Here is a 22789-nt window from a genome sequence, read left to right on the forward strand (position 1 = left end):
CTACCCTAGCTTGCCGTTAGTGAAGTGCTATTCAATGAAAATTAATTTGCATATAAACTTGAGTCACGCTTGGCGCCCAAGCCTTCAGCATGGCGGCCAAAATGAGGGACCTTCATCGAGTTTGTCAGTGTTGTCACAATCTGCTTAAAACGTAAGTATAAATTGTTTCCATACACGCACTATATACTCTCATCAAGACGACTTGCTAAAACTTCGGGTTTTTTAAACTTTCTCTTCTTTTAAAACATAAATCATACTGAATGATCTATTATGAAAATCAGAACCATATAATCTGCTTCTGTCGAAATATACGGCGTGCTTAGTAATGATGCCGACTTTTTACAAACCAGTATCAACGTAAAGAATCGTTAACTGAATTTTTTGTGAAACTTGCGTCTGCTCGATCAAATCTACAAGCGGTAGTGAGGGACTGGTGGTTGATCGCCGGGTGGGTGTTCAAAGTACGAGCAAAGACATGTTTACATTGTATGCTACTAATTCGTCACTGACTGTTTTCAAGATGTTACTTCAACACGTTTCGTTTGGTGCTTAACGTTTTATAGGTTGAAACTGACAGGCTTTACACGTGATTAAAAATGGCAGCACGTTAAACTCGCACGCTCAGAAGGGGACATGTAAAATTCAAGAAACGCATCGCGGTACTCACGCGCGTGCTAAACATAGTCTCGCGCGACGTTTTCTGAATAGGCCAATAGGCCATTTGCGATTGCCTTTCGCCTCTGTGTCAAAACGAGCGCGCGCGCGCTCATACAGTAGAACCCAGCCTTACGGTCACCTCGTTAATTACGTCACCTCGTTTTTACGGCCAGTCTTTTTTGTTCCGGTTAAACGCCCATACATTTTCTCATAAGAAAACGCCGTTAATCCGGCCACTCTGTTAATACGGCCAACAGCCACATTCTGAAATCCCAACTGTTTAATCGTCTATAATTTTACCCCGTTAATATAATACTTAATTAGGTTCATCTTTCCGCTGTTATTATTGTAGGTTTTGATTGAACTTTCAACTTTTTTTAAAAAATCAAACTTGCATTTTGAATGCTTATTAAAGACCAGTTGTCTAGAAGTGAGTTGTGATGTCTCTTAACACGTCACTTAAAATAGACCAGTTATGAAATTTGATCCTACCCCGTCAATATCATGCGGCCACCCCGTTAATACGGTGACAATTTCATGGCCAGTTGGTGACCACTGCATCGGATCACGTGTGAAATCTTTCAGTTTCAAATGATGAAGGTTCAAGCACTCAGTAACCGAAACTCTTCAAGTAATTTCTTAAAAACAGTCAATGACAAACCACAAGCTTACAATATCATATCCTGACTGAAATAACTCAATGTTCCAATATATGTTAACATGATGAAAAAGAGGGCTTTTTTGGTCGGAATTTTACACGCCACTCTTCATTGAGGCATTTTTTACCGATAATTTATATGAAAAACAATTTTCCTTTCTTACCAAGTTCTCGCTCATGTTCTATAACTATGTTCTTATTAATCATATTTCTGGTTTTTAAATGGTCTTCTGCAAAGATCACGCGCAGTCAGAAATTTCGTTTCTTTTGTTTCCGCTTGGCACGTCAGACGCTGTGAAACTGAAATGGTTTTTAGGATGGATAATTTATGCGAGCAACACAGTTATAAGCAGTAACACACAGACGCACCTCTACAGTTTTCGTTTGCAAGAACGAACGGCTGAACACAGACTACTGCGCAACGGTAAGTTAGTCGTTATTTTCTTTAAAAGAATGCATTATTTGGGCTTCCACTGATAACATTTAACATATTATTCGAGATATCACAAAACCTCCTTAAATGATGTAATGCTTGGTCGGGTTAAGGCGCGGAGTTCCCGGATTTAAAACCTCTGCTAGCACAAATCTGCTAGCAGTCTATTAGTGATTTGCCCTAGGAAATGCTACATGACCCGCCCGACCAGTTCTTCAGATTTCCTACGTTCAAGCTTATGAATAGACTACAATGATCAAGAACGCACCTTTATAGTTAGTTGACAAAGAAACTGCCCACCTACCGACACCAAGTAGAACTTTAAATCGTACCATGATACTACAAACAAAGGTTTTTTACCGTGTACATGTACTGCATGGCTTTGCTGGACGACCTATACGGAAGTCCGTTTTGGGATGTCCTGTACAAGCAACATCACTTACCGATCAAACTCTAATTCATTCGTTGTTATACAGCTTGATTTAGCTCCATTAAAACTTCTCTCGATTTTGCAATGATACTATTTCTCGGAATTTTGAGACACAAGCCGACTGTTTCAGTTTCGACATTTTCCAGTGCGAACTTCACTGTGGTAAGAAAAACCAATCTCTCATTTATTTCAACCAGTCCAAAGTAAACTCAAAACTGTTCGGTAGAACTTGGTTTGATTTTGTTTGATTTATAACACGGGTAACCATGGTGGATCAAGCTAGACAATTTACGCGTATCACTTTACCCTGCTGGGGGAATGAGGCACTGAGTATAACGGAGAATAAATCTGAAGAGGTTGATTTCGTGGCCTGTTCTTAGCTCAGTGGGAGAGTTCAAAGAGGAATCACGATTCACCGGTTTTCATTCCGTATCACGGCATTAATTTAAAAGAGTCCCGCATTCCACTTGTCGAATAGTGCAAATCATGTTTAAACCTCAAGGTGTTTACATTCCGTATCTCGGCGTTATAGCTCAAACCCATCACGCATACGCACCAAACACATGCATTTGTGATTATCATCTGTTTTCTTGGAATTTCGCCGACAACATGCAAATGTTTTGTAAGTTCTTTGTACTTTTCAAAGGGGACACTACTGACGTAAGAAGTTTATATTGTATTGTTTACTCTGTTAGTTGAATAGTACATATTTGCGATATTCATAATATCACATGGCGAAGTTTAATCGAAGAAATTTTTCCTCCAGGTGTTTCACTCAAATTTCGAAGCCTTTTCGCTCGTATTTCAAGCTTAATTTACCCAATCACTCTGATTTGGGTATCACTGGAAAGGTCTTTTCCTCCTGCAGAACTTGAGTATAAATAATGCCAATTATGGTCAAAGATGATGACGTCAGAAGTAGAACAAAGGACAATGCTCGTCAAGGCCGGTTTCGGCCGGCACAGGAGCCAAGATAATTGAAGTGTGCTCCCAGCACTGATTCCTCCTATTCACGGTCGATAACATATTTAGTAAAGAAAGGACGAATTTATGATTTCTCCAGGTTATTTTTTTATAATGGTAAGGTCTAATAAAGCCTGAGCACGAGGTGAAAACCTTCTAGTCTGAGTCGGACTAACGTGTCCTATCTTCCATAAGGCGGCCAGCTAGGAGCCAATAGCAGACTTACCTCCAGCATTAAGTTCGCCGGTACCCATTTATACGCGCAGGTGGAGAGAAGTAAAAAAGTATAATGTTATTTTACACTGTGGAGCTTGAGCGGTATTTTTTTTTACAGGGCTTATAGAGGAGGACGAAATGAACAATCTAGACTACGTTTTTCAAGTCATCTGTATTGGTTTGGCTATTGCAACTTTCCTTCTCAAAACCGGTCGGGGTGTAAAGGCTATAGAGGTCGCCAAAGAATGTTTGATTTTCGTAAATAATGTGGTGCCGAAAAAAAAGGAGGAGCGATTTGTTAAATTTGTTAGATTTGCTATCTATGGAACAATCTTCATGACGTATTGTCTTATCTCTGATTACACAAATGCCATAAAATACGGCAGGCAACTTCTCGACATTCACCAAGAGCGTGGAGAAGATGAACATGAAGGCAATCTATTAATGACACTAGCCAAGATGTATGAAAAACAATGTAAATATGTAGAGGCAGGAAAACTTTATGAGAAAGCAATCAAGATCATGAGAGAAACTGGTAACAGGAGAGGTGAAGCAGCCGTTTACAAAAACTTAGGAGATGTGTTTTCATCTCTTGGTGAATACAATAAAGCTAAACAGTATCTTGACAAAGCACTTACGATCACAATTCAATTTGGTGACAAAGCCGGAGAAGCAAGCTGTTACGGAAACTTAGGAACTGTGTTCCACTCTCTTGGTGAGAATGGCAAAGATAAAGAATATCTTGAGAAAGAACTTGCGATCAGAATTGAAATTGGTGATAGAGACGGAGAAGCAAGCTGTTACGGAAACTTAGGAGCTATTTTTCTATCCCATGGTGAATACGACAAAGCTAAAGAGTACCTTGAGAAAGCACTTGTGATCAGAATTGAAATTGGTGACAAAAGAGGAGAAGCAGCAGATTTCGTGAATTTAGGAACTATTTTTCAATCTCGTGGTGAATATAACAAAGCTAAAGAGTACCTTGAGAAAGCACTTGCGATCAGAATTGAAGCTAGTGACAGAGCCGGAGAAGCAAGCTGTTACGGAAACTTAGGAACTATTTTTCTTTCCCGTGGTGAATACGGCAAAGCTAAAGAGTACCTTGAGAAAGCACTTGCGATCAGAATTGAAACTGGTGACAGAGCTGGACAAGCAACCTGTTACGGAAACTTGTGAGCAATTTTTGGATCTCGTGGTGAATACGACAAAGCTAAAGAGTACCTTGAGAAAGCACTAGCGATCACAATTGAAATTGGTGTCAGAAAAGTAGAAGCAACCTGTTACGGAAACTTAGGAGCAATTTTTGGATCTCGTGGTGAATACGACAAAGCTAAAGAGTACCTTGAGAAAGCACTAGCGATCACAATTGAAATTGGTGTCAGAAACCTGTTACGGACACTTAGGAACTGTGTTTCAAAATGCTAAAGAATATGGCAGAGCTAAAGAATGTCATGAGAAAGCACTTGCGATCAAGATTGAAATTGGCGACAGAGAAGGAGAAGCAGCTGTGTACAGAAACTTCGGAGTTAAGTTTCTATCTCGAGGTGAATACGAGAAAGCTAAAGAAAATCTTGACAAAGCACTTGAAATCACAATTGAAATTGGTGACAGAGCAGGAGAAGCACGCTGTTACGGAGACTTAGGATATGTGTTTAAATCTCTTGGTCAATATGACAAAGCTAAACAATATTTTAAGAAAGGACTTGTGATAAGTAAAGAAACTGGTGACAGAGCAGGAGAAGCAGCAAATTACTTCAAATTAGGTGCGTTGTTTGATTCTATTGGTGAACCTGTCGTTGCTGAAGATTATCTCGAGAAGGCACTTTCAATTAATCAAGATATTGGAGACCTTGACCAAGAGTTTGCATGTCTTTGTGCACTTACAACGGTGAAGGCAACCAGACAAAAAACTCAGGAAGCAGTTGACTATCTGGTCTTAAGTATGGAAAAAGGCGAAAGTCTGCATACTTTTCTAAGAGAGAACGATCAATTTAAAGTATCGCTTTCAGATATTCGCAGCTTTCCTTATCGGAATCTTGCTGCCTACCTTGTTTTGTGTGGGAATCCTAACGAAGCCCTTTATGTTGTAGAGCTGGCACGTGCTAGGGCCTTGGCAGATTTGATGGCAAGACGGTACTCTGTTGAAAGGCAAATCTCTGCTGATCCGCAATCTTGGATTGGCATAGAGAATATTATGAAACAAGAACGCAACTGCTCCTGTCTGTACATTTCTAGTCATGAGGAGGAAATGTTTCTGTGGATTTTCACAACAAGTGGAGTCATCCATTTTCGAACAGTAACAGTAAATGAAAGCAACATCGCTGCGGGATCATCTGACAGCTTGGATGATTTTTTTGCTAAAAGCCTCCGCAGCTTTGGTATTTTACCTGAAGAGGATTGCGAAAATCGATCTTTAAATGACATTGAGCCAAAACCAGATGTCTCTGCGGAAGAGGAGATCGCCACTTTGCGACAAGGAAGGAGTGAAGATGATCCCGAACAGAATCTAACCTTGTTCTACAATATGATCATCGCTCCTGTGACCGACTTACTTGAGGGGTCCGAGATCATCATTGTTCCTGATCCCTGGTTGTGCCATGTTCCATTTCCAGCTTTACTTGATGACAGTGGAAAGTACTTATCAGACACGTTTAGGATTCGCACTGTTCCTTCCTTGACCACTCTCAAATGCATCCAGGACAGTCCTACTGACTATCACAATCAGTGTGGTGTTCTGATAGTCGGTGATCCTGAGGTTGGTAGAGTGCGTTACAATGGTCGTCGTACAACCTTCACACCATTACCCTTTGCAAGAAAGGAGGCAGAAATGATTGGCCGACTGCTGAGCGTTCCGCCTTTGTTAGGAGAGAAAGCAACCAAGCAGGTGGTACTTGAAAGGCTTCCTTCAGCAGGTCTGATACATTTTGCTGCACACGGTAATGCCGAGAGAGGAGAAATTGCCCTCTGTCCCGTGCGGTCTACTAAGAAGTTTCCTGATGAAAAAGAGTACGTTTTGACGATGTCTGACATTTCACAAGTTCAACTTCGAACCAAACTTGTTGTACTTAGTTGTTGTCACAGTGGACGTGGGAATATCAGAGCCGAGGGAGTTATTGGAATTGCTCGAGCGTTCTTAGGATCCGGTGCACGCTCAGTGTTAGTGGCATTGTGGGCCCTAGAGGACAAAGCGACAGAGCAGTTCATGAGTCATTTCTACGAGCATCTTGTTGGTGGGGAGAGTGCCAGTGAATCTCTTCACGAGGCCATGAAATGGATGCGGAGTAACGGCTGGTCTGAAGTGAAGCAGTGGGCACCATTTATGCTGATTGGAGATAACGTGTCATTTAAGTTTGGAAAATAAGGGTAAGTTTTCAGATAACATAACAATAATGTTATCATTCTTGGGTTTCGAAGCCAGTATCCTTTAACTTGCATTTCATTAGAAGTAGCAAGATCCCGGCAAATCATGCCAATTCTGTTTGAAGATTGCTTCAACTATTTGAGAATGTCTTTTAATATGAACTAATTTAATTTGGAGGGCGTACAATGCACTGTCAGAAAAGTTCTTTGTAAATGAAAGGAGTTTTCACCATGTGATAAACTCTCAACTGGGTTACGCTTCTGATGGTTGGGTTTCAAAAGTCAGGCCTATGTATTCCAGTAAAAAAGGCTGGCCGATGATGGAAGGCGACGTGGTACCTTTTTAAAGTCGGTTAAAAATGCAAAGATACGAACTTCATTCACATTCTTTTTTAATCAATAGTTCATCAGTGGTTACACTAAAATCGTCTGTAATAGTCAAATATTCTTTTGGATTGTGACCACAATAAGACTTACAAACTTAAGTTGGGTAATTTTGCGTCCTATCCTTTAACGAAGCCAGATTCAGAAACTGGGTGTTTAACGGTACAATAGAATATAGGTTTGTCAAGTCTATTGACCAATCAGAGCACGCGTAGTGCCTCTGATATTTTATGACAGTCGATAGCAACCACTTGCTTATTTCTCAGTGCTGTAAAATCACGTTAGTTTGTTAATTCATGGCCAATAAGCACTTGTTTAATCTCTCGGATCGCGCCAAGTAAGAGCCAAACCTTGTTGGTGGTATCTTTTGGACCAGAATTAGCCTAATACAACTGAGGAAGTAGCGTTTTTAATTCTCTATGAAGGCTTACTTGAGGCTACTTTACCCCGCGGTGGGGGGACGAGGGTGCTTGTCGTACCTTTCAGGGGTTAAGAAAACGGTTTTGGTACCTGTTAGGGTGCTAAGCCTCATAAGGCGCACGGCGGGAGCGCACAGCGGTACCTTCCAGGATTTTGAGCCGAAAAAAATAGGACCGGCGATAGCTGATTTTCAACTTTACGAGTAGAAGGTATTTGGAGCAATCGTCTTTAACGTTATAAAAACTATGAAAGTGTCAGTTGATTTGTTGTTTTAGAATTGGTACCTTTTAGTGGTGAAAAAAATTCAAGCCACGCCCACAAAATGGGATCTTTGTACCTCTTATGGGTTTTTTTTCAAAATTTCCGACAAGCATCCCCGTCCTTTTTACACAGGAGTCCCCCTACCCCGCCCCCCCCCCGGCCTTTGCTATGTTTACATAAAGAAGGAAACCATTTCAGTTGGCGAGTGAATCTATTGCTTACTCACAGTAACTGGTTATTTTCCTCTTCTTACAGAGATGTTGTGCATCAGCCTCGTACTTGGGTCTGACATTGAAATCCAAGATGGCCGCCACCAGGCGTTTTCCCCTCGACTTGTCTCCTGAGTACGAACAAGTCATGTTTGAGTCAAAGTGACATTTTGATTTCTGAGTAGAATAACTCCGTGACAAGACTAAATTAATGCGATAGGAAAGCAGAAACAAGTGATCACTAACTAAGTAAGTAGTCAGTAATAAGTGATCAAGACCTGATTTCCCCTTACAAGATCATTACGTTTTAAACAGACTTATAATGAGAGGAATGAAAATCATGAACTACAAGATATTGTCTTGATGAACTCTCAAATTCTCAGAGCTAACATGAACGGAAATGTACGGTAATAAGAAGGGAGAAACGACATTTTGAGCTTAGGACTGAACTGAAGATCACTGACAAGAGGATTTAGCAAACTTAAGTTTTACTATGAACCTTTTTGAAAACCTTGGGTCGTTAAGATAAACTAAATCAACATGTGGCTGGTTTACATGGTAAAAAGTCGTCACTGGTGGAACAGTTACCCCCATCCTCCTCGAACAAGCCTGTACTTAGTGTTTATATCAGAAGAATTGTCCATTCTGACCGTAGCAGACATTGACCACCTGGACTTTGCTTATTCTCTCTACATTTCTATTTATCCCGGCTATGGGTGGGTGATGATATATACTCCACGCCTTCAAAACCAGTTGTTTTTCACCAATGGGCACCCTGTTGCCCAAAGGTTTCTCATATGCTAAGTAAACGGTTCTCTGTTATTGATAAACCCTCCTGCCATACAGATTATTCCTCCGTGTAAAACGTCCCAGTAAAACGGCCCAGTGTTTAAGTTTTATACGCCGTGTATTACACTGTGATGAAACACGATGGGCATTTGAGAACACGAGGGAAATGTAGAAAACACGAGTGGCAGGCGAGTGTTTTCTACATTTCTCGAATGTTCAGTTCTCGAATGTTCGGAGTGTTTTATCACAGTGTAATACACGGCTTAGGCTTCTTTATTTGCTTTATAGTAGAAACAAAGATATTGTTTTTCTCCATCTCTAACAAAAATGTTGACTAGAGGTTATGTGGCGAAAAACAATAAAACACGCTTTTCCTATGTTTTATACTCTAATAAAACATGGCTTTTTGACCAATCAGAGCGCGCGCAGGGTCCTATCTCTATTATAAACTTATTTCAATTACAATCAAATGTTTTAGTAAACCGTAGTAAGAAAAAACTAAGAAGTGTGAATAAGGTTCAGCTCCTCGGCCGTGCTTGTAAATAGTCAACTGTTGTCTCTTCTGCCTGTAGGAATTTCCCATGTTATTTTCCTTTGCAATATGTAACGATGACTTAGCTTAGGTAGTCTTAGGAAAAGTAAACACATATTAGAACAGTTTTTGCTACGATGTCACGGTCGTTAATTTGCTGTCGACGACATTTGTATGATTGCGGCTTACATTGATACGTTTGTAATACATTTGCTTTCTTATATCTTTGATATATTGTAATATCTTTTTCGTAGTTTTATATTTTACTTTTAAAGTCAACTGTAAAAGAACCAACGTAATTGGTGGAGCCTCTTTAAATAAAGTTGGTTGATGTTTTTATTATCATACGCTGTGGTCACTGCTTTCTCATTGACTAACACCCGGAGGGGACTCTCATATAAAAAGGACGGGGGGTGCTTGTCGTACCTTTTAGGGGTTAAAAAGTAGTTTTGGTGCCTCTTAGGGTGTTAAGCCTCAAAAGGTCCACAGTAGGAACTTTTTCGGCACCTTTCCGAGTATTGAACCGAAAAAATAGGACAGGCGGTAATGAGTTATGCAAAAATTGGTATCTCTTAAGCGAGAAAAAAATTGCAAGCCAGGCCCATAAAATAAGATCTTGGTACCTCGTAGGGGTTTTTTTCAAAATTGTCCGTCGAGCAGCCCGTGCTTTTTATATGGGTATCCCGCGGGGACTAACAGTTCAGGCATTCCCTTACTAATGTAATCTGCTGGCGCATATATCAGATTAAGCTAGATTATGAATCTTGTAAGCCATCACGCAGTGAAGCAAATTAACAAATGGTAAACGCCATAGCGTGTACTATTGAATTATGGATGCACGCGGGAGGTTGCTAAGCACGAAAGAAGCGTAAGAGTCGCACGAGGCGATAGCCGAGTGCGACTCTAGCTTCTTGAGTGCTTAGCAAACTTCCCAAGTGCATCCATAACTCAATAGTGCACGCTATGGCGTTCACCATTTGTTTTATAACATAACATTGAGACTTTGGAACAACAGAAGTCCTTTTATTGAACTACATCACAAAAAAATGTTCGTGTAGTCTTACATGACAAGAGAAAAGCGCGCGAAAATTCATTCATGACAACCGACTGCACACCAGTAACTCGATAAAGTTTCATCTTCAGACAACTGTGAAGACAGTTTCGCATTTCTGGCAGAAGAACGTCGACCATTACTTTGGAAACAATGTCTGTCAAAAGATTTGCTTTGTAAACATTAGCACACACGTCAGCAGCGTACACCCATGGGCAAATAGTAGACGCTGAATTAACCAATCAGAGCGCGCGCTTTCCTTTAGTTATGTTATAACATGTCTTGGTTGTGTTCTGCGCAACAGGATGTTAGTCGTTATTTTCTTAAAAACAATATTAATGTGTAACTTCAGCTGGGATGAGTCGAAGAAATTAGTAAGCAGTAATGTAAATCCCACTTGAAATAATGGGTATGTCTGTAACATGCACTTAACAATCAGGCATCAAACAATACGCACGCATTGTATTATATTCTATTGTATCATATATTGTATTATATACTACTAGTGGCGAATCCAGACCTTTGGCTAAGGGGAGGGAGGGGGGAGGTGATGGCTTGCCCTGCCGGCTTTTTTTCCTTCTGTAATTTTTCCTTGTTTTACCCAAAATAAGGGGGTTGCCCCCCCCCCCACGAGCCCCTTCCCTAGATCCGCCACTGACTACCCTAATAACACGTGGTTAGCGGCCAAAATCCCGAATTGAAATTCGCGCTACTTGCCACCAGCTATAGAAACCTAATACGTACCAGTCTCGCGCTTGTTGCAGTTTTTCGCTATTCTTGGTTTTCGACTGCACTCATTCGATTCACGTTAATGAAGAATGGCAATACCGAGAATTGAGGGCTGCGATCTTTAAACTGTAGATGCAAAGAAAACTCAACGGGAGCTTAAATCAGTACTCCCACTGAGAAGGACGGAAAGAAAAAGAATCATATTTTATACGAACACTGAAAATTACAAAAATAAGTAAGATTTGTTTGGAAAACAGCGATTTTTTTCCAACCCAAATTGCAATTGTTTAAAACAGCCAAAAACCGTGGCCAATTTTCAAAAACGTGAAGAACCGATTTGAGGACAGCTTTTCCACCAATTTCTTCAAACAGAGACATATCAACCGCCATGTTGTGACGTCATTACGCAAATGTAACTTTACAGAACTTCACATGCTTTGTTATTTTTTGCGCAGTTTGCGCAGACCCAACCAAATCTTTTGTGATGATAACTGTATAACACCTGTATTATGACGTATATGGAGGCTGATTCATCTGTACTGTAAAGAGAAAGCTCAGGATTCGAAAAAGACGCTGTTGAAAGTAAAAATCAACGAAGACATGGACGAAGTAATGAGTTTTTTTTTCATTATTCAGGAGATAATATATCTGTGTTTGAAAGCTTATAAACAGTCTCCCACTAGGTGAGAAGAAACAATTGTTTGATGCAACGATTTTGCACCGGGATTTTGCATAATAAAGGTTACGTTGTTACGGTGTTTGAAAAAGCTTGCGTTAATCAAGTCGCTTCGAAATAACTTGTAGATGTTAAGAGTGCCTGCCTGTAAAAATCAGACAAATTCTTAATTTCGCGGCAAGGGTCAAATATTCGATTCCGCTCATATTTTTATGGTAGATGGGCTAGGGCATGACAAAAACTACTGGATAGTTTTTTTGGCAAAATATCCTTTTATTTCAAAGAAATATGCAAATTACCAACTTCCGTTAAAATTGTCATTTGACGCACCATTTTATGAAGCAAGTTTGAGAGCCTCGCATGCAAAACCACATCATTCTTCCGTCTTTAAAACACTCAAATATTTTTGTGCAATGCTTAAATGTGTACTGGGTTGGTTTTAGGGAGTGTTGCGTTGCTTTTTTGGGTGCAAAATAATAAAATTTCGAAGACATGTATTTCATTCACTTAAAAGTACTTCGTGAATATAATTGATTTTCACCATGTGCGAAACCTTTAAATGGATTAAGCTTCTGGTGGTTGAATCGCAGAAGGATGATCTACAGATTCCTGTAAAAATTTCTTTGGGCAAATGATTGTGAGCGACGCGAGAGCTTTTCAAAGTACGTCAAAAATGCAAATATTTGATCATCCGTCGTCAAATTTCAATTTACGGGTTAGACGTATATGAATGAATGAATGAATTCACCTATAATAAGCTCAAATAGACAGAGAGCTGATAATTTCGAAATGTTCTAACCTTATTTGTTGCAAAAGGCAGGTCCAAAGCCAATTAAGTGTGGCGCCTTTTTTTAAGTATGGCGAATTTATCCAAGTGTGCCCCATTTTTTCAAGTGAGCCGCATTTATCCAAGTGTGGGCGAATTTTTCCAAATGTGCCGCATTTTCTTAAGTGTGGCGCATTTTTCCAAGTTTGCCACATTTTCTTAAGCGTGGCGCATTTTTTCAAGTGTGCCGCATTTTCTTAAGTATGGCGAATTTATCCAAGTGTGCCCCATTTTTTCAAGTGAGCCGCATTTATCCAAGTGTGGCGAATTTTTCCAAATGTGCCGCATTTTCTTAAGTGTGGCGCATTTTTCCAAGTTTGCCACATTTTCTTAAGCGTGGCGCATTTTTCCAAGTGTGCCGAATTTTCTTAAGTTTGGCCCATTTTTCTAAGTGCGCCGCATTTTTTTTTTAAGTTTTCCCCATTTTTGAAAGTGTGCCGCATTTTCTTAAAAGGTGCGCATTTTTCCAAGTGTGCCGCATTTTCTTAAGTGCGGCGCATTTCTGCAAGTGTGCCGCATTTTCTTAAGTGTGGCGAATTTTTTCAAGTGTGCCGCATTTTTTTAAGTGTGGCGCATTTTTCCTAGTGTGCCGCATTTTCTTAAATATGGTGCATTTTTCCAAGTGTGCCGCATTTTCTCAAGTTTAGCGCATTTTTCCAAACGTGCCGCATTTTTTTAAGTGAGGCACATTTTTTCAAGTGCGCCGCATTTTTTTAAGTGTGGCACATTTTTTCAAGTGTGCCGCATTTTCTTAAGTTTGGCACATTTTTCCAAGTGCACTGAATTTTTTTAAGTTTTTCGCATTTTTCAAAGTGTGCCACATTTTCTTAAGTGTGGCGCATTTTTCCAACTGTGCTTCGTTTTCTTAAGTGTGGCGCATTTTTATAAGTCTGCCGCATATTTTTAAGTGTGGCGCATTTTCTTAAGTGTGGCGCATTTTTCCAAGTGTGCCGCATTTTCCTAAGTGTGGCGCATTTTTCCAAATGTGCCGCATTTTCTTAAGTGTGCGCATTTTTTTAAGTGTGCCGCATTTTCTTAAGTGTGGCGAATTCATCCAAGTGTGCCCCATTTTTCCAAGTGAGCCGCATTTATCCGAGAGTGGCGAATTTTTCCAAGTGTGCAGCATTTTCTTAAGTGTGGCGCATTTTTCCAAGTGTGCCGCATTTTCTTAAATATGGTGCATTTTTCCAAGTGTGCCGCATTTTCTCAAGTTTAGCGCATTTTTCCAAACGTGCCGCATTTTTTTAAGTGAGGCACATTTTTTCAAGTGCGCCGCATTTTTTTAAGTGTGGCACATTTTTCCTAGTGTGCCGCATTTTCTTAAGTGTGGCGCATTTTTCCAAGTGTACTGCATTTTCTTAAATGTGGCGCATTTTTCCAAGTGTGCCGCATTTTCTTCAGTGTGGCGCATTTTTCCACGAGTGCCGCATTTTCTTAAGTGTGGCGCATTTTTATAAGTCTGCCGCATGTTCTTAAGTGTGGTGCATTTTTCCATGTTTGCCGCATTTTCTTCAGTTTGGCCAAGTTTTCCAATTGTGCAGCATTTTCTTAAGTGTGGCACATTTTTTAGAGTGTGCCGCATTTGTTTAAGTGTGGCGCATTTTTCCTAGTGTGCCGCATTTTCTTAAGTGTCACGCTTCTTTCCAAGTGTGCCGCATTTTCTTAAGTGTGGCGCATTTTTCCAAGTGTGCCGCATTTTCTTAAGTGTGGCGCATTTTTTCTAGTGTGCCGCATTATCCTAAGTGTGGCGCACTTTTTAGAGTGTGCCGCATTTTTTAAGTGTGGCGCATTTTTCCTAGTGTGCCGCATTTTTTTAAGTGTGGCGCTTTTTCCCAAGTGTGCCGCATTTTCTTAAGTGTGGCGCATTTTTCCAAGTGTGCCGCATTTTCTTAAGTGTGGCGCATTTTTCCTAGTGTGCCGCATTATCCTAAGTGTGGCGCACTTTTTAGAGTGTGCCGCATTTTTTTAAGTGTGGCGCATTTTTCCTAGTGTGCCGCATTTTCTTAAGTGTCACGCTTTTTTCCAAGTGTGCCGCATTTTCTTAAGTGTGGCGCTTTTTCCCAAGTGTGCCGCATTTTCTTAAGAGTGCCGCATTTTCTTAAGTGTGGCACATTTTTCCTAGTGTGCCGCATTATCCTAAGTGTGGCGCACTTTTTAGAGTGTGCCGCATTATTTTAAGTGTGGCACATTTTTTTAAGTGTGCCGCATTTTCGCAAGTGTGGCGCATTTTTCCTAGTGTGCCGCATTTTCTTAAGTGTGGCGCATTTTTCCAAGTGTACCGCATTTTCTTAAATGTGGCGCATTTTTCTAGTGTGCCGCATTATCCTAAGTGTGGCGCACTTTTTAGAGTGTGCCGCATTTTTTTAAGTGTGGCGCATTTTTCCTAGTGTGCCGCATTATCCTAAGTGTGGCGCACTTTTTAGAGTGTGCCGCATTTTTTTAAGTGTGGCGCATTTTTCCTAGTGTGCCGCATTTTCTTAAGTGTCACGCTTTTTTCCAAGTGTGCCGCATTTTCTTAAGTGTGGCGCTTTTTCCCAAGTGTGCCGCATTTTCTTAAGAGTGCCGCATTTTCTTAAGTGTGGCACATTTTTCCTAGTGTGCCGCATTATCCTAAGTGTGGCGCACTTTTTAGAGTGTGCCGCATTATTTTAAGTGTGGCACATTTTTTTAAGTGTGCCGCATTTTCGCAAGTGTGGCGCATTTTTCCTAGTGTGCCGCATTTTCTTAAGTGTGGCGCATTTTTCCAAGTGTACCGCATTTTCTTAAATGTGGCGCATTTTTCTAGTGTGCCGCATTATCCTAAGTGTGGCGCACTTTTTAGAGTGTGCCGCATTTTTTTAAGTGTGGCGCATTTTTCCTAGTGTGCCGCATTTTCTTAAGTGTCACACTTTTTTCCAAGTGTGCCGCATTTTCGTAAGTGTGGCGCATTTTTCCTAGTGTGCCGCATTTTCTTAAGAGTGGCGCATTTTTCCAAGTGTGCCGCATTTTCTTAAGTGTGGCGCATTTTTCCTAGTGTGCCGCATTATCCTAAGTGTGGCGCACTTTTTAGAGTGTGCCGCATTATTTTAAGTGTGGCACATTTTTCCAAGTGTACCGCATTTTCTTAAATGTGGCGTATTTTTCTAGTGTGCCGCATTATCCTAGGTGTGGCGCACTTTTTAGAGTGTGCCGCATTTTTTAAGTGTGGCGCATTTTTCCTAGTGTGCCGCATTTTCTTAAGTGTGGCGCATTTTTCCTAGTGTTCCCATTTTCTTAAGTGTGGTGCATTTATCGAAGTGTGCCCCATTTTTCCAAGTGTGCACCATTTTCTTAAGTGTGGCGCTTTTTCCCAAGTGTGCCGCATTTTCTTAAGAGTGGCGCATTTTTCCAAGTGTGCCGCATTTTCTTAAGTGTGGCGCATTTTTCCTAGTGTGCCGCATTATCCTAAGTGTGGCGCACTTTTTAGAGTGTGCCGCATTATTTTAAGTGTGGCACATTTTTTTAAGTGTGCCGCATTTTCGTAAGTGTGGCGCATTTTTCCTAGTGTGCCGCATTTTCTTAAGTGTGGCGCATTTTTCCAAGTGTACCGCATTTTCTTAAATGTGGCGCATTTTTCTAGTGTGCCGCATTATCCTAAGTGTGGCGCACTTTTTAGAGTGTGCCGCATTTTTTTAAGTGTGGCGCATTTTTCCTAGTGTGCCGCATTTTCTTAAGTGTCACACTTTTTTCCAAGTGTGCCGCATTTTCGTAAGTGTGGCGCATTTTTCCTAGTGTGCCGCATTTTCTTAAGAGTGGCGCATTTTTCCAAGTGTGCCGCATTTTCTTAAGTGTGGCGCATTTTTCCTAGTGTGCCGCATTATCCTAAGTGTGGCGCACTTTTTAGAGTGTGCCGCATTATTTTAAGTGTGGCACATTTTTTTAAGTGTGCCGCATTTTCGTAAGTGTGGCGCATTTTTCCTAGTGTGCCGCATTTTCTTAAGTGTGGCGCATTTTTCCAAGTGTACCGCATTTTCTTAAATGTGGCGCATTTTTCTAGTGTGCCGCATTATCCTAAGTGTGGCGCACTTTTTAGAGTGTGTCGCATTTTTTAAGTGTGGCGCATTTTTCCTAGTGTGCCGCATTTTTTTAAGTGTGGCGCTTTTTCCCAAGTGTGCCGCATTTTCGTAAGTGTGGCGCATTTTTCCAAGTGTGCCGCATTTTCTTAAGAGTGGCGCATTTTTCCAAGTGTTCCCATTTTCTTAAGTGTGGTGCATTTATCGAAGTGTGCCCCATTTTTCCAAGTGAGGCGCATTTATCCAAGTGTGGCGCAATTTTCCAAGTGTGTCGTATTTTTTTAAGTTTGGCGCATTTTTCAGAGTGTGTTGCATTTTCTTAAGTGTGGCGCATTTTTCCAAGTGTGCTGCATTTTCTTACGTATCGCGAATTTATCCAAGTGTGTCCCATTTTTTCAAGTGAGGCGCATTTATCCAAGTGTGGCGCATTTTTCCAAGACTGCCGCAGTTTCTTAAGTGTGGCGCATTTTTCCAAGTGTGCCGCATTTTCTTAAGTGTTGCGCATTTTTCCAAGTTCGCCGCATTTTCTTAAGTGTGGTGCTTTTTTCCAAGTGTGCGCCATTTTCTTAAGTGTGGCGAATTTATCCAAGTGTGCCCCATTTTTCCAAGTGAGGCGCATTTATCTAAGTGTGGCGCATTTTTCCAAGTGTGCCGCCTTTTCTTCTTTACGGTGGCCAATTCACATAATCAACTCAGTTGATAAAACCGAATTATCTTGTTATTCTTGGTGAGTTTATCTGGTTCACTCAAATGATTGGTTTGGAAAGTGAAACAATACGGGTGGGAAGATAACAATATTTTATTGAAATAAGAATTGTCTCTTGTTCATTACTTTTATTGAAAAAACATAATCTAACCAATCGTGTCGCTGCTGTTTGGGTTGCTTCCACTCTGCCCCTTTAAGTCGGTGTTGTTTCTTTAGTTCTCATTTAATATTCCAACTTTAAAATCCTGGTGTGTTTTATCTGATCTTTTCATCCAAGCCGGGGACAGTTAAACACTTGGAAGAGTAGACCGTTTGTGTCCCAAGTGGGGTGGACAGCGTCAAGAAAAGTGAGAGTTTGCTTCCCATGCCTCCGGGGTCTCAGTCTTAATTTGTCACAATGCCACACTCGAGTAATTTTGGAATTAATGAGTTGAAAAATAATTAAAATGCCAAATTCGTAATTTGGTTCAAGATGCTAATCCGCAGGTCAATGCATCGAAAAAATAAAAGATTTGCCAATAAGCTCGCCCTCCCGGAATATTTTCAATGAAAACCCATTTAAGTTGGAGTGTTCGCAACCTGGACAAGAAAAACTAAAGCGCTAAAGTATGGCGCTCAATTTCAGTGCATCACCGTTGAAATCAAAGAAAGACTTGAACACAGAATCCGCCAATCTGACCTCCGACCAAACCTCCGACCGACCGTCATTCCACAAACTTCACCAAAGAGCGCAAGTCACTAAAAGTCTCTCATCCGTGAAGCTACAGATGTCAGGTTTCTCTCTTTAATTTGGATGAAAGAAATTGGCCGATTATTATGGCAAAAAAGCTTTAGTTTTGATTTAAACCTATAGAGATTGCAAAAGGTTTTAGTTTATTATGCTTATTCAGCTTGTTTGTTTACTGCCGTATTTCATGTCACGTGAAGTTACTCTGGAGAGTTGTTTATTCAAATGCAAACCCAATTCCCGTGCGAATGAATGAATAATTAGAAAGACAATTCTCCAGAGAACATCCGTGATCTGAAACGAGCAATTAACATACGAAGCCGAAGTTTAATACGAAGTTTAAAAATAAAATAAGCTAAAGATTTAAGCCGAATCTCTGCTAACAATGTTAACAATTTTGGAGTAAGTATGAGCTAAAGTTATGTTGTGTTTAAGAATTTTAATTCTTAAACACAACAATTTTCTAGTTTTAAATCTTAGCGCGCATGAATGTTTAATTTAAAAGTTAAATATTCATGCTCGCTAAGATTTAAAACTAGAAAATGGTTGGCTAATAAATTTTATTGCGATTTTTTTTTTTAATTTGGCCGAGTTTTGGCTTCAAATGGTTTTAAAATTCAACTTGACTCAGTAATTTCCATTGCAGAGGTTTAAAATATTTTTGTCTGTTAATCTAAAATTGCCATTGCAAGAGATTGTAGCGTCCCTCGCATTCGTGACTTCTCTGCTCACGCAATGTCTCTCATCACTTTGTGGAGGAGCATTGCGTGACAATCCGAGGAACTCTGAATTTAGTGAATTTTACTGGATTTTAGTGGAAAAGAAATTGAGCCCACCTAAAAAAACCATCCCTTAAAAACAAATGCTTATGATTAAGAATTTTTATTGTTGCAAAAAAAAAATTAAGAAATGCTATATCGATTTAATTTATATCTATATAAATTATACTTAATAACTTGGTGGTGAAAAGTTTTGAATTCCTGTTTAATTGGCTCGGTTGGTTAGAAATTGAATCAACTAAAGTGCTTAAATCAATGCAAAATGTTTCAGAATTGCTCTTCATTGACAGACTAATTAACTGTTAAATGGAATGCCGCCGATTTATTTAACAGTTAATAAGCGTGACAACGAAGATTATTCGTCAACATCTATCATGTATTAGTTTCTAATAAACCTCTAATTGACAAATAAGCTATTAAGCACTCCAGAAACTTAAGGAAGACTAGGCATCAGCTGTCAGCATAAGGATTCCTGGGATTGTTTTGGTAACTAGCATGGGCTATTAGTTGATGGTTACCACGGCAACCATTGACCATTCACAGCTCATGTTGGTTACCATGGCAATCCCAGAGACCCTAGTGCCAAACAGCTGGTGCTTACTAGTCCTCCTTAGTTTGTAAAGTGTCAATAGGCCATATTTGTATTCTCGGTATTGGACTGGAACTAGCATGCAATTGAGGCTAATGCGGGGAGTCTTTTCAAATGCAAATGACATTAATCTCTTTTTAATGATATTCCCCCCCCCCCTATAAGCCTCCATTGCAAGCTAGTTCCAGTCCTATACCGAGAATACGAATATGGTCTATTAAACTAATGAAAGGAAGTTTTCGAAAATTAAAAATTAATATATTATAAGTTCAATGCAAATGAAAACAGAAAATGAAAATAATTAAGTTTATGATGTGAAATTTTTCAAAAGGGAAAATGAAAATTTTAATATAATATTCTTTCAAAAGGTGTTCTGTTTTTAATTGGGCCTGTAGGATTTAATTTTATCATTTTAAAGTTAAAGTTTATTTTTTAATGAAAAACTAGAAGAGAGAAAACCTGACCCAGTAGCAACCCAATCAGAGAGACCCCAGTGACTCAGCTCAATTTAATATCATTCGTGAAAATCCAATCACGTCAGAACAATGAAATTCAGTGATCTCCTCTATCTATGTTTTCTCTAGAGATGCACCTTCCTTGAGCTCCACAATTCAGCACTCCCGTTTTACGTCCTTGGTTGTGGAACAGTTCCTGATACATTGACTGCAAATAAGCATCTTGCTGGGCCAAAATTGATGATGTGGTATCGTGACAAATTCAGTGAAACCCTAAAGACATGAAAAGCAAACTCTCACCTTTCTTCATACTGTCCAGTCCACTTAAGAGCAAATGGCCAACTCTTCCAAGTGCCCAACTGTCCCCGGGTTGCATTACAGGATCAAATAAAGTTTCCCAGGATTTCTCAGTTGGAATATTTCAGAGGACATTAGAAACACACCTTCTCAGAGGTAGAGCTTCCACAACCCAGCAGGGACATGATTAGCTAGATTTGAATATGACTAATCTTTGGTCTTGATGTGTGTGCCACCTTCTGTCCTGGAATTAAATAAGAACCTAACAACTTAATTAGTAGATGCATGCAAGCTCATTAGCATTAAAAATAGACTAATAAAGAAAAACATGGTTCTTTCTTAGTGATGGAAGTCCAGAAAAAAAAGCCAGAAACCTTAACCATGACCATGAACAGGCTGCACTCAGGGTACTGAGCATAAATAGAATTTATTGTCCTAAAACTCCCGAGAATTTTTTGGAGCAACCAAGAAAGCCCAGAAATATAGTCCTAATAAATTCTGAGAATTTTTTTGGAGCAACAGAGAAATCACTGAAATCACTGAAAAACCTTTAAGGGAACCCCAAGAGAACCTTCACTGCTAAACCAAGAAAGAACCAAGAAACTAGTACATTAAGCAAGATAATACACATTGGTTTTCATCAACACTCTGCATTGTGTAGTTCTTGACGAGGATGTAAAATGTTTGTTTATACTTATGTGAGGGAATCAAGAGTTGTTTCTAGATAAACATAAAAAAAACATAAGAACTTAGAAATAAGGCAAAATGCAGACTGTTGATCTAAATGTGTTTAACATTAATATTAAATATCATTGTTAATCAGGAAAAATGCAACAAAAATTGAGAGATTGATGACGAAAAGAAAATAGCACTTCAGAAACTGAAAATAGCCCAATTCTAAAATAAATCCGAAATGAAGACCTTCAAATTAAATTTTGCTTAATTCTAAATTCTGATAACATTTTGTCTTCAGTAAGATTGACTCTCGAAAACTTTCCTACAAGCAGGTGGTGTCATATTTTCTGGCTTAAGGCCAAGAACATTTGCATTAATGAAAATATTTGCTAAGTCTTGAAAGTAATCAATGGTGCAGTCAAGAAGGTAAAAAAGATGGTGTGAACAAACTGCTTACAGTTGGAAGTTTGTGCTAATGAGCTTGCAGATCTACTTTACCAAGTGTGCATTGAGATTGTTCAATTTAAAATGAAAAATTTTTCCTTGTTTATGAATTAAACAACCACCATCAAGCTGCCAAGCACTTCAAAATGGTAAAGATGGATCAAAAAGGAAAGTAGTTTTTAATTACTGACTCCCAAAGAACATTAAATTTGTTTCCTGCACAAGAAAGATTAATAAAAAAACAAACATTTTATGATTATTTTAAGAAAGCTACAGTAAGTAGTAAGGTTGAGTGGCAGCGTTATGTTGATTGTTGCTCGAAAAGAGTTAAGTACTGAAATATTTTTTTGCCTTTATGAAAGGTGTACATTGTACGCTAAGATAAGAAGTTTAACAAATTGAATGTGGTTAAGCGTGGTCTGTACACTTATCGACAACGATGCGTGTCATCACAGTGGTCAAAATGTTGTGGACTCACAAGATGTAGCCGAGTGAGTACACAACAAATTTTGACACTGTGATGACACATATCGTTGTCGATAAGACTACAGACCACGCTAAACCACATTTCAATTTCTTTTTTACCACAATATCAACGTCAAAGAAAATCTTTTTTCAGAGCACGAGCTGAAAAAGGCATTGCGTGACACATTGACACAAGCAGCGCTGTCTAGACTCTTATCGACAACAGCAATTTAGCCAATCAGATTGCAAGATTAGCAGCAATTGTGGTAAAAAATCAGTTAGCAAGCTATCCTTAGGATGTATTTGCTAGCTAAATTCTAAGAGTTCTACCAACTAATATTATTTATATTAATTTTTCTTAGCCTGTGATGAAGCAAACCCCAATTTGCAAGAGCTGAACATTGAAAAACTGGACATCCTGCATCCTTCTCAGAATTAATTTGTTGTAAGTTACTCAATGTGGTTCCAATTTTAAGGTTAAGGATGGAACCTTAGCATATGCCCAATAAGACAGTTACCATAATTTAGTTCCTAGCTGGTTGTTTTTTGCCTATAAAGATCAACATAACTTTGCAAATTTTTAAATTTGAGTCTTGTCAGAAGAATTGAGACTTACGGATAGCTGCCAAGATCAGTGCAAAACTTCACAAGAAAATAATTTACTGGACAGGTGTCTCTCTTGTGTTTGCAACTACCGGTAATGTGAATTTTGATTGATAAACTCTTGAAATGTAGTTGAAAAGTGAGTTTGTTGTTAATCTGAAGAGAAAACTACATAGTTACAGTACTTAGCAAAGACCTCTGATTCCAATCATTAACCCAGTTTATGTAAAAACGTACAAAAAAAAATTTAAACAGTGTACAGTGTACAGCTATGGCGATATTCAGTAGCAAAATGTTTGGAGATAATTTTTCTTTTAGAAGAAAAGCACTTATTTGAATAATGGTGCCACACACTTATGTAGCATTAGACAATAATCATTATCTGAGTCAGTGCTAAATCCTTGCATTGGTATGCAGCTTGTGC

General features: G+C 39.4%; 1 protein-coding gene across 1 annotated transcript; it reads left to right on the plus strand.

The window, feature by feature from the left end:
- The first annotated feature begins 1414 nt into the window (after positions 1–1414).
- LOC149107649 (uncharacterized) lies at positions 1415–9659 on the plus strand. The gene is made up of 4 exons (XM_089295790.1): positions 1415–1739; positions 3476–4429; positions 5001–6720; positions 8038–9659. Exons 1-3 carry the CDS (start codon positions 1538–1540, stop codon positions 6716–6718), a joined length of 2874 nt encoding a protein of 957 aa, XP_089151916.1. The 5' UTR covers positions 1415–1537; the 3' UTR covers positions 6719–6720; positions 8038–9659.
- Positions 9660–22789: the final 13130 nt, after the last annotated feature.

The sequence above is a fragment of the Orbicella faveolata genome, unplaced genomic scaffold, assembly GCF_042242905.1.
Source record: "Orbicella faveolata isolate gen_17 unplaced genomic scaffold, um_ofav_v1 contig_26, whole genome shotgun sequence".
In the NCBI taxonomy this organism is placed as follows: domain Eukaryota; kingdom Metazoa; phylum Cnidaria; class Anthozoa; order Scleractinia; family Merulinidae; genus Orbicella; species Orbicella faveolata.